A 17,891-nucleotide genomic window follows, 5' to 3' on the forward strand; every position below is an offset into this window, starting at 1 on the left:
TTAGGAGTATCATGTGTTACATGATGCAAATGTTCAAACATAAAGAGACTGTAATGCTGTGCACTGAAACACAAGGGGAGACTGGAGAGAATTTTGTTGAATCATCACTGTAAAAAAATATATGATCAATAAGTTATGAAAACATGTTTTTACATTGCTTTAACTCATCAAAATAAGTTTAACTTTTTTTTAGTTTTTAAGTTATACAGTACAAGATTCAACTCATTTTTTAAGTCAGTTTAATGTAATTTAAGTTGAAAATCAAAACATCCAAGTTGATTGTACTTAAAAATTTAAGGCAGCAACTTTTTTTTTTTTACAGTTTTGTTCTGTAGGCCTACGTCTAAAAATTGTAAATAATATTTTTTTATATCTGTCTGCTACAAATTAATTCAGATTAGAAATATTTATCAGTTTTACATATTTTAGAGAAAACATGACATTTTTAAATGTTATGCTTCACTGTAAAAAATTATATGATCAATAAGTTATGACAACTATTGTTTTACATTGCTTTAACTCATCAAAATAAATTCAGCTATTTTCTACTTTTTTTATAAATTATACAAGATTCAACTCATTTTTTCAAGTCAGTTTAATGTAATTTAAGTTGAAATGACTTAAAGTTGATTATACTTAAAATTTTAAGGCAGCAACTTTTTTTTTTTTTACAATGTTGAATTATTCTGGTAATGAAAAGTACTTGTTCAAATATAATTGTTAGCCTTCCATCCCCACGTCCCCATTAATTTTTAGCATTTTAATTCAAAATGGCAAACCTAGGAAATATTTCAGTTCAAAACAGCAAAAAAAAAAAAAGTGAAAAAAGAAAAAAATACTTGAAAACTAATACAGCCTAATTATGAAACAGAAGAAAAGCTTCTGATCTTAAAGGGTTCTGTCAGCTGGATCATTTAATGAATTTAGTTTTAATTAATTGCTTTTGTTTTAATTCAATTTTATGACTTAAACAGCTCGTAAACATACTCAATCACACACAAAAAAAATTAAATAACCTTTTAAACATGAAAGTATTATGCAATCATTAAAGACATTTTTCTTGTAGCCGCATTATGCGTTCTTTAAAATCGAGTCAAGTCTAAACTGAACCCCTTTGAAACTTTTTTTTCTGTCACAGACTCACAATTCAAATGAAACTTTTTCCTCAAATTTTATTTTTATTTTTTTTTGTTCTGTAAATCCTTACTGAACACAGAGTCAGTCAGAAGGGTGGCGATCAAGTAGTGATTTCACAACACTTATAAATGATGGTGTTTCAACCCACACAGTTTATGATCATTAATATGGAGATAATTCAGAGCAGAATCTAAATGACAAGGGAATGACTAAAACCACACACATAATGTGGTTCATTATATATGGCTTGCAGAGACTGTTCATGTTAGGGCTGGATATTGGTTGGCTGGTTAAAAAAAAGAGAGAAAAGTACAAAGTAACTTTTTTAATCCATTCATCATGCTCTTACAGTTCCCGCAGGGGATTAAAAGGGCTTCATAATCAGTCACTCAATGTTAAATGTATGGGAAAAGAGCTGGCCTCAGTCTTGACAAAATGATTTCTCAATGGAACGGGAAGGCTCATTTACATAACAATTATGGGAACTGCATGGAACTACTTTTCTGCGGCTTTCTACATAATGAAAGACAATTTATTTCTTTATTCATAAGGAAGCGAGTGCTTGAACTTCACTGGTGTATTTTTTGTATAAAGATATTTATTAGATGGTGTCTGACACTTCATCGCAAAGCTTAAATATGAATAAAAAATTGTGAAACCCCCTAAAAACACACACAAAACAACCTTGTGTGACAACTTTATTATAAAAGAAAAGAAAAATTGCTGTGTCATGATGATTGTTTTATTATTATCATTTTAAGCCTATTTAGTGACGCACATTAAGATATGAAAAAATTTATAAAAATGTTTTAGCATGAAATAAACGATAGTTATATAATACAATAACAGATATATATGTACTTTATACTTTATTATTAAAATACTTATGCTAGGAATATAAATATGTGTGGACTAAATGCATGGGCCCCCATACAGAAGGAACTCGTGTTGCTTTAAAGGCCCTTGCTTAAGCCCCGCCCCTCTGAGTCAGCGGTCACATGACTCATAAAGTTTGATGTCCTGCCCAAACTTTCAGAAGTTGAGAGAAGAAAAAAAAGTTAGTTAGGTTAGTGAGAGGGCTGTGATTTTCAAAGCCCAGGACAGTCACTACCAATGTCTGCGTTAGAAGAGCTGTAAACTTTTAGGGAAGTCACACGAACAGCGATTTTAAAGAGTTCAGACACTTTATAAAAAGTTTAAAGGATAAAGTTCAGTAGATATGCTTGTTTCCACATATATTGGGGTGTTTTTGGGAAGAAGAAAAACACTGCGTTGCCTACTTTTTTTCGCAAGGCTTGGATAATTAATAAAGTGGACGGACGGAAAACGGCTGTTTGGATCTAATTTTTCGCCGTTTTATGGTTGCAGTCAACTTTCCTGCTTACACTATTTCAGTCGGATAGAAAGAAGAGCTCTATTTTATTCGGAGTCATGGATCCGAGCCAGCACAACCCTCCTGTCGGCCATCAGATCGTCCATGTTCGGGGAGACTCCGAGACCGATCTGGAGGCTCTTTTTAACGCTGTGATGAACCCGAAAAACACCATCGTCCCCCCTTCCGTGCCGATGAGGATGAGAAAGCTGCCAGACTCATTCTTCAAGCCGCCAGAGCCAAAGTCCCACTCCAGACAAGTAAGACCACCCCACAGAAACCACAAACTTTTCCTGCGGCTGACACTGCAACTGGCGCGCGCACAGTTTCACGCGACTTTTCAGTCTGCAGTTCGACGCGTCCTCGCTGATTATTATCGGGCGTTTATTTTGTCGCGTTTAGATTTTTATTTATTTATTGCATGAACAAAGAACAGTGAGGACTGCATTAAGGGAAAATACAAAGAAAATAAAGTATCTACTGATATTATGTGACGGCAAGTTATGACCAAAGTAAATAATAATAATATTAATTTCAATAAAACTAAACAACAGAGTACTCAGTCTGAACATAAAAGCCATAATGCGTTAGAAATGTAGCCAGTGTGAACGACTAAAGCAAACAACTGCTCCACAGAAAAAATAGCTCAATTAGTTATCGTTAAGTAGGCTATACTGCCAACCTGAAACATAGTTTGATCTAATACATGTTTATTAAAAATCTCAGTAGCATAATTGGCTAATTCTCTAGCTCTATTTGAATTTGGTGCCAGTTTGGCTGTGCCATGGTACAGTGACGGTGAAACATATTAGACTACTTTGTCAAATAATTGTGTTGCCTACTTATTGGGCTTAAATGTCTTGACTAACTGTACAAAGTAATTCGCTTGCTGCGTTCAAGTTACTGTCAAACGATAAGATCAATTTCCAGGTTTGAATTCTGTAGGCCTAGGTAACCGAAATATTACACTTCATCCAACTTTCTTTTAGTTGTGTTATATAAATCATTCCGTTACTGTTTTACAGAGGTTAAACCTCCGTGCATAAAACGATTCAGTGAATGAGTGAGCTTTTGGAATGATTCGGACTGAATCACAAAACGACTCAGACCAAATGCTAACCCGTTTAACCAGTTCAGTGAAAAGAACCGACTCAAAAGAGTGATTCCTTTCGATAGTTTTGATCTTGTGATTCTAAACAGCCGAGTTCAGTGTTCTGTTCATTACAATTCCATCACTGACCTTTACATTTATCGCTTTGTCTTTAGATGAAACATTTTGCCTAATGAACACTTTGCATTTTCACAAGAATGGCGATATATAAACGGTCCGTTTTATAGTTCATAGTTTAGTTTATAAACAATATGCGGGTTATATTTTTTAGTTTCCAGCACTTGTGCCACAAGGGAAGATACTTAAATCGTTCGGCTATCATTTGAAGCTTAAAAAAATGATGTTTTACAACATTAACAACAAAAGTAATCGAGTTTTCTCGATCTTGGAATCACATCTCGCGCATGCGCACACGGTGAGTTGTGCTGAAAAGTTGCTCCAGGACAGCCTGTTTCCTACTTAGCTCCTCCTAAAGTCTGCAGCGTAGGCCACATCCGTTTCTTAACCTTTTGTTATTGTCAAATAAGCTGATAAAACTAATGAAAGCAACACTCTGCTATGATTCAAGAGGACAGAAGTGCCCTTGTGTAAAAAAAAAAAAAAATTAGTTGTTTTATACGTTTCCATGTTTGATATTTTTATTCAAGTTGGAAATAAGTTTTCTTGTTATTATCCTAGTTCTTATGCACTTTGACTTTCCCTTTATTCACTGGAAAAACTGACAAATTTCCTATGCTTTTCCAACCCATAGTTTAAAACATAGTTTATTTTAAATGAATGTACGTAAATATGTTACTTAAAAATGTTATTAATGTATTTGCATTATATTTTGTTCTCTGGGAAAAAACATTTGTACATGCAATACATCACTGAGCTCATTAATAATTTCACTGCAGATTTTTTCCCCTCATGTTTCCTTTAAAAAGTTATAGGCTGGTTGAGCAGAGTGATTAGTTAAAGTTACAAAGAATGTTCACAGTAACAAATTCTACACATGGAGGACTTTTATGGCATCAAGAAAACAGATGTGACATAAAAAGGAAAGAAAACAAAATTTATAAAGAATAATGTTTTAATGATTACCTTGTGATATTTATCAAGATTAATGAATGCATTTATGTACTGTATTGTATTGCAACCCTAATTTCTGTTAACATTTCAGCAGAAGTATAAGAGGAAAAAATATATTTAGTATAATGACCTTCGCAATGGTGCATATTGAAGTTAATTGTGTGGGTGTACATGTGTATGTGTTCTTGGTGTTGTGTGTATATAAGTGACTTCAAAATTGGTGTTCTGAATATTTAGGTTTAGACATAAGCCTCTTTGCTTTTTAAAGGGATATTTCACCGCTGGAGAGATGAATGTGTATTTAAATTGGATCATTTATGTAGTAGAAATGTGAAATTATTTTAGAAGTTGGTGCCTTCTAGACTGAGAAAAGCCAGAAAATGTATTTTTGGCTCATGTGGATGAAAGACAACAACTCCCAGAATGCACTTGCTTCGCTGCCTTACGAGGCCACTCCCAAGCCACGCCTACCGGTTACAGAGGGCAGTGTCGGAAGAAATTATACAACTAGGCTACTAGTCGACTTGAAACTGAAAAGACGGCGTTTGATGCTAAATGACGATTTTTGGGTCATCAGAGGTTTTTTTCCAGAAACACAATACAGAAATCTCTCGTCTCAGGGGGACATGAGGGAGGGAAGCACGGTCATTCCAAAATACAACCTGGTTACTGATACAAAGCTTAATGCTAATCGGTGAAGTATCCCTTTAAGAGACTTATTGCTTGAAGCCTTTTTGCTTCCAATGTAATCCTAATCCTCTATCCCTCTACAGGCCAGCACAGATGCAGGTACCGCTGGCACCCTCACGCCCCAGCACGTCAGGGCACACTCCTCTCCGGCCTCCCTGCAGCTGGGTGCCGTTTCCCCTGGCACGCTGAGCAGCATGGGCCCTGCCCCACCTCAGCACCTCCGCCAGTCCTCGTACGAGATACCCGATGATGTGCCACTGCCCCCAGGTTGGGAGATGGCCAAGACCCCTTCGGGACAGAGATACTTCTTAAAGTAAGTAGTCATGCTTGATGTGGCAACATTGTTTGGTTGTCTTTTGAATTGGTAAGGCATTGTTGTCCTTTAGATTGGGGTTACAGAGATGGTATAATGAAAATCCGTATGAATTGAGTGGTTTAATCCAAGTCTTCTAAAGAGACACTGTATATGATGAACGGGTTAAATTTAGGTTTTTATTCACATTTATACATTGATCAGCAAACATGCATAGACCACATCAAATACGGAAAATAGAAGCTCAACCACACTTGACTGACACGCAAGAATACATTTGCAGTTTTTGCGGAAGCTCAAACATCCTGGCGTGACGCGTGAGAATGAACCTCATTGGTTCTTGCACGTCATGCAAACATACATACACATAATAATCCGATTGTAATCGGTCTAGTAGCACAGTTGGAATGTATTGGCCAAATCAGATTAAAATTTAATTTGGATTATAAGGGTTGCTTTAAACCTTTCCTAATCCGAATGAGAGGACATGTAAGCGCTTGATCGGAATGAAACCCGAAACTGGAAAGTACTGCGCATGTGCAATGACGTAGAAATGGCATATTGACATATGACGTGTGGAACGAGCTGATGTGTTGTCATTTTAAAATTCTCCTTCCACTCATCGTCTTTGAAGTGGAGCAGGACACCGTCCCATCAGTCCTTGTTTCAGACTCTCATCCACAGATGGGCGCTGGAAGGGGTGTTTTTATTGCTTGATAAATATAAGCTGCGCGGCACAAACGGTTCATGTGCTCGTCGTCTCCTATTTAGGACCCGAAATAGATAACGATAAAGAAAGCTCTTTAAAACAAAGAAAAGAAGCAATATTGGAGAATGTTTAGTATGCGCAAACAGTGGGAAACTATATTTGTGCACATCAAAAAATCTATTCCGATTTGAAGTTTGTGACATATAAACGTGCACATCAACCTGATCACTTTATTTAGCGTTCACGTGTAACACTACGTTCGGATTCATCATCGGAATTGAAACAAAAGATGTCCATGTAAACGTAGCTATTGATCAATGTTTCTATATTTTTGGGTGGACTAACCCTTTGAGTTTGCAGTGCTACGAGTCATTTTAGAAATGGAAGACTTGTTACATGTATTTTAGTTGACAAAAAGTCAAAAAAAGTTGTTTTGAACAAGAGCTACATTAAGAAAATGTCTCCATATGCAGATGAAAGCTAATTTTTGATCAAAAATCCCAATAAGGAATCGTTTTTTCCAGCTGGTTTATAGTTTCTACTACATTGTGTTAGCTTGTGTGCCAAGGTTTCCTTCTCTGTGTGTGTGTGGGTACTTAGAGCTTCTGCGGATTGGGTTTCAGAGGGGAACAAAGGCCCAGTGTAGCAGCGTAGAACGAGCGGAGGACGGGCCGGCCTGGTAAACTCATCTGCCTAGCCGCAGAAGCCTGTCCACAGGACACAGGAACATATTTAAGGAGTACATTGTGTCTTTTTGATATGTCCTATTCAAATTCTTATTTATTTAATAGCTGCTATATTAGGGCCGAATTGAATACAAAGTTTCTGGGATGTCTGGATCTGTGACCCTCTGACCAATAGCTTCTAGACAAACATGATTAGTCTCCAATTTACTATGATAAAACGGAGAGCTTTTAAAACCAGATGTTTAGAAGAGGAACATCTGGAGAACATCTGCTTCATTTGGACCAGATCTCCAGGAGTTGTGCAAAAGGGGGTTGAGGGACAGGAAGGGGAAAACGCCATTTGTGTAGACGGCTCACAAGACCAAGGCTAATGTTTTGGAAATGTTGCAACTGTTAATGCATCCAACAATGAGGACGACTGAACCTTAAGACTCGCCTCCAAATTTAGTCTGGTAGTTCTCTCTCCTCAGTGCAAAAATAAAGCATGTTTTTTTAAGCAAAGATTGAGACATAGGCTACTCACACTGCTACCTTTTTGAGTGGATGGTGTACGAGCACACATGAACGTCTCTTCTTGTCTGTACAACCCCCTCCTTCTTAACTTCTCTTTGTTTGGGGTTTTAGAGAAATGCAGGCTCATTTTATTTATTGTCTTATTGTTGTTGACTCCAGCTTTGTTTGTGCATAACTTTCCCACAGGAAGTTGACATGGTTTGTCAGTGATTCCTCATTTTTGTAGCAAGCATATTACTGTCATGAGTGTTGTTTCTAAGACAGTGTGTCAGATTAAAAATAGTCCAACTTAAAATGGGTCTTGAGACCCTGGCGTTTGTTCCACTTCAAGAACGAATCTGATTCAGGTCAGATGAATCTGAAACCCATTTTTGAGCATTATTTCTATGGGCCGGGACACACTGTTTTTGAGCGTCGGTCGGCTTAGTTTTTCTGTGTGTTCTGCACTGTTGGCTCTAGTCGGACAGCCTCAGATTTTTTGGGTCCGATTCAGCACGTTGAATCAGCATTGCGCCGTTGGTGAGAGAACTGATGCTGTTCTAACTTAGCGAACGAGTCAGTGCAGGAGATTAAAAGCGAAAGTGATCAAAGCGAGCAAGTTCTAGTTTTGGTTTCCCTTTTTGAATGACGAAGATAGACTATTGACTCCTGCTGCTGATATAGTCAGACATTTACTCCCACGCAGGAGCAGAACGCACATACTAGTTGACAGTCGCCTTTAGTCCTTTTGGTGTGTTCAAGCGCAGCTTTTGTGAGGAACTTGATCCCTTGATGTGCAACACATAACTCATATGATTTTGCCTCAACAGTGGATGTGATTGGAAACTGGACTATCCTATCGCATCTCAAATGTTGGTTTGATCATTCTGAAATGCCTGAGCCAAAATCTGTTGTCAAAATGACTTGGTTTAATTCCCTTCCAGAAGCGCCTCGCATGATTGCGTTCATAAACACCAACATCCGAAAGCAAGATAACATGACAGTGTTTATTGAGTTTCGTGTGACGTTATGAGATGCAAGTAATTTATGATGTATGAGAAAGAGCCAGTTGCTTCCCTGATTGCTGCAACTTCCATTTTTATTACAGATATTTTGCGGCAATTTCCCAGGAAGTGACGATTTTGTTAGTTTTTTGTTGAGTTGCACACAAGTTAAATTTGCAACTTTGGATTGAAACATAGCTGTTGTTGAGTGCTTTCATCTTAATAAACATTGTCAATCTGGTCAGCGGTGATTTTTTTCTGGCAAATTATAGATTAACGTTTATGAAATTTACAATTCATATTTTTTTTGATTCTGCTAAATATAGATTCATTTAGCAAATGCATATCATGTTGAATAATTCTGTTTCTTTGCGACTCTCATTGGACATTGAAAGTGTTTGATTGAAGTGAAGTGATTGAATCTAGAATCACTAGAGGCTTCAGGAAGCTTGTCCAGGAAAACAGAAACATACTCCTATTTATAATCAGGACCTCTTCAGATGAGGGGTGGTGACAGGGCTGTGAGCCAACCTGTTTGAAACCATAACAAGCTCACATTACTTTCAGGTGACCACTACTGTTCTGGACATATAAGATCCTCTCATAAGTCTTTTTCTCCTAAGGCCAGCGATTTCATTAGAGAGCATATATTTTTACCATTCATTGCAGTCAGATAAGCAGATGGCTGTGTGTGAAGTATCCCGACGGCTCTCTCATTCAGCCACATGTGAGTCACACAGCTAAATGAAGTCTCCGTTTCAGCATGAATGAAAGTGCAGTTTGTGAATCCGCTCAGTAGAGATAAAGTAGAGAGAGAGAGCATGAGAGGTTTGCTTTATTCATCCAGTGACACTCATGTGACCCGGTCAGATATAGACAAACAAACAAGATTGAGTGACTCATACAACATACAGTAAAAGACAGTAAAAGAGTAAAAGACGGTATAGTAAAAGAACATACAGTAAAAGATCTATCGCATTAAAGCTAGTTAGATTTTAGCCGTGAACGGTTACACTGTAACCTTTTTGTCCTTCTATATTTAGTTCAGGCTTTGCTCAGGCCTCAGTGGTGTCCCGTGACACTTTGATAGCGGGACGAAAATGACAGGAAGCACAAAGCTATCAGAAGTCGTAATCAACCTGCAACACCCAGTCATTTGAAGACCGTTTCACTGCCGCCTCAAAAGCCCGGGATTATAGGGAACAAGTTCTGTGGCGCTTCCAGATGGTTGTTGTTGAGCTTCCTGAGAATTCCAAAAAAAGTAAATAAAGGTCCTAAAAGGTTGTTTTTTCACAGTGATGCCATTGAAGAACCATTTTAGGTTTCTACAAAGAACCTTTAAATTAACAGTTTTTCTTAGTGTGAAGAACATTTTTATAATCTAAAGAACCTTTTTCCACTATAAAGAACCTTTTCTGGAATTGAAAAGTTCCATGGATGTTAAAGGTTCTTCATGGAACCATCAATGCCGATAAAGAACCTTTATTTTTAAGAGTGTACTTTATTTTCTGGAAAGCAAGTTAAAACAAACATAAATTATAGTTGCATTCACTATAAATAACATTAATTATAAACGCAAGCCTAAACGCATTTATTTAAGGCAAAACGGAAACTACGCAATGCACATTTTAAGTGCGTGACATTAATTGCATTCTATTGCATTAATTGTCGCTTTGTAATAAAGTCCCTGCCTTATTCAGATAATAAGAAATATTTCTGGGAAATATCGTACGTTGTTGAGTGTTGTCAGCTCGATAACAATTGTCATTCCAGTCAGCAGTGCATTTTATTTAATCTTCTGGCGAATTATATTATTTATGATATTTACAGATCATTTACCCTGATTATTTGCAACTCTTGTTTCACAGGTTAAAAAGTTATAGCCTAGGTTTTTTTTTTCTTCTTTGAGGTTGGTCTCTATCTCCTGTTTTTCCCTCTTGTCTTCCTGCTTTCATTATTAACCCTGTGGAAGACAGAAGTGGGAAAGGTCAACATGATGTGTTGACCTCTCCTCTCTTTCCCTTTTTCTCCAACAGTTTACTGTGAGCTTTCATTTATAATAGACTCGGACCGTGGGGAAGGGGGGCTCAGGGCGGTTGAGGGTCATCTTGTTTAGTTCTCGCCTGCCTGTTTTTTGGGACCCCAGGAGGAGGGGGGGGGTTAAGTTCACAGGGCATTAACACTGAGACCAGGGTCATAAACTAATGAAGGATTCTAATTTGGAGAATGTGGCCAAATAGAGGGGCTAATCAGTGTTTCCGTTGTCTTATTAAAGCCAGGAATCAGTGGGGGGATTCGGGCGGCCCTAGCCGAGAAGGGCCCTCAGGGATGTGGACCCCTGCTATCACGGGGATTAGACCCTCTGATGGGAACCCCTCCACCCGCTTTAAAACATGCTGCTTTCAATTACTATACAAAGGTGCGTCTCAGTCTTTCCTGAAGGCAAAAGTTGCGCATACATGCATTTAGACTTTAGCGATTGTTGCAAACGTCTTTCTTGTGTAGATATGTGGCGAAATATGGCGGATAAGGTGAATTTTGAAAAGATTTACCATTTGTTAGGAGTTAAAGGACGTGACCCGTCATTAGAGTGTGAGGGGACCTGGTGGTGATAGTAAATGTGTGGTGTTAAGTGATTTAATGAGCGCTGTTTGGTTTTTGCAACTTACTCTACCACAGTGTGGCCTCAAGCTCTGTAAACTAAAAATGGCCCCCTTGTTTCCTTCCTGCTGTCTGCTCCCACCATGGTGGGTTTTTCCTTTCTTTTTATTTTCTTTTTTTCTTGGGAAGGAGGTGAGCATGATTTGACAAGCTGGAAAAACACAAGAGCACATGATCGCAGGGCTTCCCTTGAATGTATTTCATTAGGACTCTTTTTATTACTTGTGGTTGATGGCTGTAACTTGCTAAATCCCATGTAAACACAGTTAGAGATGCACAATATATCATTATTATTTTGGTTACTGGAGGTTGTTTTTAATACGTAGTTATTGAATATTTCATTGTGCATGCTCAGTACCTTTATTTTTACATTTGGTTTACCTTTGCTGTCATCTAACACTCAATATTTAAAAGCACTAATAATGGAAAAACACTTACATTTAGTCTTTAGCTAATCTCAAAATTATTATCCATTTTGACACCTTGTAGTTTTGTGATGCCTAAATTCACTTGATTGATTTAAGTTTTAGTTTACTTTTATTCTGATGAAATAGTATGTAGTTTTAATGTTGGCCATAACATGAGAATACTAGTGCTATCAAATCGACTAATCGCAACTAACATAAAAGTTTGTGTTTTTAAAAGAAGTCCTCATGCATGCATTTATTTGATCAAAAATACAGAGAAAAGTTAATATTGTGAAATGTTATTACAATTTAAAACGATGGTTTTCTGTTAAAATCTGTGATGCAATGGCACTATTTTCTGCTTAATGAACTCTGTTCACATCATTGAATCATTTAGCAATCTGTATTGTATAAAGCGCTATATAAATAAAGGTGACATGACTTGACTATTGACCAGAATTTTAATATCAGTGCTCTAATGGAAACAAACAGCAAAGTTTTTTTTTTAAGAAAGCATGTGTATTATGAGCAGGCGACACTCACACAGTCTTTTGTCCCAGCTTTAGCAGTACCGTAGTAAAATGTGTGCTCCTGGAAGCGTTACATGTCCAAACACACACTGCTAGCTTAGACAGTCTTTGTTATTGAGTGCTGCAGTCTTCTGGGGTGGCCTGTTTTCTTTTGGATTTTCCTCAGACACTCAAACTCCATTTTCTCTGGCCAGTTGGGAAAATATTTGCTTTTCTGCCTTTTCCCCCCTTCTCCGAAAGGATGTATAGGCTAAATTCACATCCGTCTCAATTTCGAAACGGTTCATTGGGGTGTTACGGGCAAAATATAGACGTGGCGGGATTGTGAGGAGTTTTGTGTTCGTGTGATTTTAACTTTATCTTCCGCCACTCCTGTCTGTGTTTAAATCCGCTCAACGGGAGGCTCGGTGTGAATCACGCTGTGTTGACTTGCACCCTTGTATGTGTGAGTTTGTAGCAGGCATGTTATGTACTGCTTTTGGCCGTCTCTTTGATGGCTAACGGTTTAGCCATCTGGGACAGGCCTCTCTTCCTAGCTCCATTTGTAGCACATTTGTGTGGAGGACGGGTGAAGGGAGTGAAAGTTTGCTATTGCAAATGTGATCAACATCACACGGAGAGGCTGTCCTTCCCACAAACCCAGACCACAATCATACTTTTGTTTCATGCATGATCAAGGCCTTTTTATAGGCCTATCTCCTAGAGTTGGACGGTATAATGCTGGTAAATACTGTGTGACAGACGGGAGAAATTTTGTTATACTGTTAATATGTCGTACTGCAGTAGATATCAGTAGACAGGACTGCTTAATGTTGTTTTGATGTGAGAGCAACAAAGAGATACAATACAGTGTCTCAAACGAGTCACGAATAAGTGTTTTTATATTTAGCTTTATTTTATATTTAACTGTTTTACGACAAGCGTGACTCAGAATTCATAGTCTGAACAATCCATTTTAAAATGATAGTTTTATTATTTTGAGACTTTGTGCTTAATTCAGCTGTTATAGTAATAATTGAATACTTTTGGTTTGTGTCCATCAGGTTATAAATAAATGACAGTCTAAACAAATGAGATGAAGTTTGCCACCTAATTTTAGATATTAAAATCACAAGATTACACTTATAATTAACATTTGATTAACACTTCTGAACTAATTGTACACGTGAAGCGCAGACTCATTTAGATACTGCTTTAAGTCATAGATTTAGTGGCCTCGTTTTTGTAATGTTTAGTTTCCCAGGTCAGGGTGGATTCATTTCTCAGCTCATCTAGTGTGAAGCAAATGTGTGTTTGTCAAGCTTGGGCTTTATTGACCACACACAAACAAGCCCCTTTCCTGTTGAAGTGTGTGTGTGTGTGTGTGTGTGTGTATGTGTATATGTGTGTGTACATATAGATGGCAGAGTTAGCCAGACCAGTGTTTACCCAGTCCTGATGTAACACCTTTGCCCCAGACATCAATGCTCCTACTGTCACTGCGGAACAAACTGCCTCAAGAAGAACCCCTGCCTATGTATTCAGACTCGGTCAAAACACTCTTAACATTTACCAAACAGCACAGCAAATGTTAAATGTCACATTCAGTTTTACGATGTTTTGGTTCTTGGTTTCTCGTTAATGGGACAAAGAATGTAAAATTCTTTAAATGTTAAAGGTGCAGTAAGTGATTTCTGAGAAACGCCGTTGAAAGTGGATCGGACCAACACACTTGTAACCAATCAGGAGAGAGAGTGAGCCAATCAGCAGTGGGGGGCGTGTCCACTCATGATGGGGGAGGAGAGAGAGTGAGCCAATCAGCAGTAGGGGGCGTGTTCACTCATGATGGGGGAGGAGAGAGAGTGAGCCAATCAGCAGTGGGGGGCGTGTCCACTCATGATGGGGGAGGAGAGAGAGTGAGCCAATCAGCAGTAGGGGGCGTGTTCACTCATGATGGGGAGGAGAGAGAGTGTGCCAATCAGCAGTAGGGGGCGTGTCCACTCATGATAGCGGAGAAGAGAGTGTGAGCCAATCAGCAGTAGGGGGCGTGTCCACTCATGATGGGGGAGGAGAGAGAGTGAGTGAGCTGGAGGGAGGTTTGAAGAAAGACTGTAGAAAGAGAGACGGCTGAGAGACATTACAAAAGAGAAAAGTTGAGAAGAGTATCACTGGACAAAGAAGGGTTATGATCAGGCAAGAGCTTTAGGACCCGCGTTAATATTAGAAAGCTTTCCCATTCTGGAGACCAAAGGGGAAGGCCTGAAAGTGGACGGCATGGTTGCGTTGTTTCTGCTCAGTACGTGAGCAACATTGGGTTTGCTGTTTCACAGAAGCCAAGATATGCTGTTTTTGTAATGTTATCTATAGTAACAGGACAGTTTTGAGTGCCATTGTTTGTCTGGAGCTGCTGGCGACTAACAACAAACTCTTTTGTACTGTATGGTCATTTTTTGTTCCTTCATGTCGATCGTTCGTCATCTTCGCTTTATTTTTCGCGAAGCTTTATTTTGCTTCGCTTCTGCTATGATAAGGAGACATCCACTTTTGCATTGCGTGTTTGTGCATTTTGGGTGCGGAGCAATGAAGGGAGGAGTGTGTTTGTTTCGGTTGATTTCAAATATCAACAATGTTTCTCTGAAATCGCTTACTGCACCTTTTAAAGTATAGCTTGCCTACAATTGTTTGAGAACTTCATAACCTTTACCCAAGTTTCTCTCTCGTTCTCTCTTTGACTCTGTTAACTCGCTGCTTTGTCCGCTGGTCTCTGTGATATGAGCCCTCCTTCAAAGAGGAACTTAAATCCGGCCAGAGGTCAGCAGGTCGCTCAATAATCTCTCCTGATGATGTCCTGCTGACGGAAGCCGAGTCACTCATCCACCCGTCCTGATGCACGCTTGCTCGCTCTGCTGCGAGGGAGAAATGGAGAGTTGACTGAGGTCTGATGTCCTCTTTCTGTCCTGACTAGCAGCATTCAGTCATTCATAATGGCTGCCTCTCTGTGGCCTCATTAGAGACTGTGTGTTATGCTAAGCTAATGTACAGAGTCTTTGTGAGGATCTGACACGGTTGTAGTGTAGGAGTAGTTTAGAAGTACTAAATTATTTTAGTGAGAAATGAATTATGTATTGACCCTACTCACAAAAAAAACAAATATTCATTGACCAATAGTTTAAAAGAATATTCAAGTTATCTGTGCCATCCTGTCGATTACAACTGAAGCTTATCTCGATTTGACCCTCAAACTGAAATAATAAACAAAAATGTCGAACATCTACAATAGAAGAACATTTTGATTTATTTTTTTAAAACAATAAATATTACACCGTTTTGGAAGGATAACCATTATACATCTTGCCCTGAGATAGATAGTTATTGTAAAAAACAAAAACAAAAAAAACGTTTTCTCCTGGTCCACTTAGCGTTCACATTTGCATTTTAACACAGGACCTAAAGATACCATACCTAAAGGCATAGGGATATGTTCACAACCTGATTGGTCAGCTTTTATTACCGAACATCCAAAACAATGCTGTACCCTGGGCTAAATGCACTTGTTGTATGTGCGTAGCCTACATATGATGGTGTTATGACCAGCTGAAAACTCGTGAAGAGCTTATAAAATGTGTAAAGGAGTTAAAACAGCTTCAGGAATCCCTCCGTCACACACACAAACGAAGATCTGCTGCGATGAGACGCGGTTCTGATGCCTTTACTGAACTGTGATGGGCAACATCACGACTGTCACGAGAAAAAATAGATGTGTTTGAGCATTCTGTCCTTTTTAGGGTCGCATCTTGTGACGTCATGACCTGTTTTTGATTCGTGTACATGTCTTTGGTCCGTGTCGTGTTCATATTTCACTCGAACCGCACCAGAGTTTGTTTGGAAGCGTTCACACTTATTCAAATGAACCGCATTAACTGAGCAATCACACCAGGGTTCGTTTTAATCGAACCAAACATGCCAAGTGTGAATATAAGTTGTGTTTTATCAGAAATGTGCCTTCACTAGTGAATTCTCCTGTGAAAGTAAGTAGAATGGGGAAGTAGAATAGGGAATGAAATCTTTTATTTCACTATTGTGAAAACAGTTCATCCAGTATACGCTCTCATATTTTTAGGTCAATATTTGTTATTTCTTAGGCAAAGTGGAAAACATTCAGTGCTGGCGAAGTTGAGTGCGACTGTGAGAAGCATTCATCGCTGCACCTTAAGCTCTGCTGTGTTATAAATAACTGCAGCACAATAAACAGGGCCCTGATAATTGGGCCATCAATCATGTTGAGCGCTTGGGTGGGTCTATGCCCAGTGCCGTGAGTTCGCTAACCTCCCCTCTCCACCACCACCTCCTCCTCCAGCGCTCTCTGGTTTCATGAGCACTGATAACAGCTGGAGAGGAAATTAGGAAGTGAGCTTCTATAGGGCACTGTCTCCTTTAGTGTCATGGAGTGATTCCTGTGTGGTCATGGCTCAATGTGATTTGAGTGCCAGAATCCCTCCTCCGCTCTCCTAGTCTTTTGGCTATAAAGCAAAAGCCTGGTCCCAGGGTTGTAGACCTCTCTTTGTCTGTTTGTCATTCCCCCAGTCTGTCTTTTCAGTGCTTAGTCTGTGATGGAAGTAGTGAAGGTTTGCAGTCGTCTGGCTGAATCTGATGTTTGAAGCTCTGGAGGGTGTTTGTGGGGGTCTCTTGAGCGGTCGTCTATCCTGTCTATGCTTTTGTCTCCATCCCTAGCCCCATAATCCTCAATAACGCCTCTCAGCTGGTGGCCCAGAGCGATCTGTAATGGCCCAGAGCAGGAGCCGTGACAGCGGTGATGCTTTCCTGTGGGAGTTTAGGAGACCGTTGCCATTGGTGTTAGTTGTTTGGTGTGAATGTGCAGTCAGCCTCATTACACTGCACTGATCAGTTATCTGAAGTGGTCATTGATTGATTGCGGTTAGCTAGGTAAAGTTGAGTTGAATGTCCTGGCATAATATATTATGATTGTCTCTAATGGTGCAGTTACAATGGCGAAATTTCAGGTCATTATAATTTCATTATAATGGGCCTTTTTACAGGTCATTAATTTCATTATAATGGACCTTTTTTCCAAGGTCATGATAATTACATTATAACATTCCAAACTTTTGTGTGCAAAAAAAAAAGCCCATTACCCATTGAGATTAGGAAATGTCGATAGTGGTAAACTTTTCACCCTCACACACAACTCCCAGTTGTGTGGATTCCTATTGGAATGGCTGGATTCACTCAAATGTGAACACACCTTCAATTCATTAACAGCAGGCATGTTGGCATTATGAATAAATAACAGTTTAAGTATTATATGCATATGGATTTCACCATTATTGTTACTTTTGGCTGGTTTTTGACTGTCCTCCCATTTTCCCGGTACTTTCCCGCTGAGTAAAGGGAAGTCAGTCTGGCTGATTTGTGAATTTTGAAGTGAGTTGGTGTGTCTGCTGGAAATGCAAAGAGAACATTGCATGAGCAGACGCTCAAGAGTGACGCAATGGTAGGGCTCTGACCCAGACTGACTACAAAAACACATTTGCTCTGTTCCAAAAGCTAGTGAGGTGCCTATACAGAGAGCAGCATCACAGACCTGAAGTCTGTTCAGAAGGTAGGCAACTCACTGCTTTCTAAGAGATCCCTTCACCAAGAATGCAATCCTTTAATGAATACAAATAGGTATTTTTTAATTGCACTATGCTGTTCAAAAGTGCAGTCAC

The 17,891-nt window shown here is 39.0% G+C and overlaps 1 protein-coding gene across 2 annotated transcripts in view; it reads left to right on the forward strand.

Moving 5' to 3' along the window:
• Window positions 1-2,171: 2,171 nt before the first annotated feature.
• yap1 (Yes1 associated transcriptional regulator) overlaps window positions 2,172-17,891 on the forward strand; it is a 35,141-nt gene continuing 19,421 nt past the window's right edge. For both annotated transcript variants that reach the window (XM_084123757.1, XM_084123758.1), the window contains exons 1-2: window positions 2,172-2,769; window positions 5,465-5,694. In XM_084123757.1, the coding sequence (XP_083979883.1) occupies window positions 2,569-2,769; window positions 5,465-5,694 (431 nt within the window). In that variant the 5' untranslated portion in view covers window positions 2,172-2,568. The remainder of the gene's footprint in view (window positions 2,770-5,464; window positions 5,695-17,891) is intronic.

This window comes from Abramis brama, assembly GCF_963993115.1.
Source record: "Abramis brama genome assembly, chromosome: 9".
Taxonomy (NCBI): Eukaryota; Metazoa; Chordata; class Actinopteri; order Cypriniformes; family Leuciscidae; genus Abramis; species Abramis brama.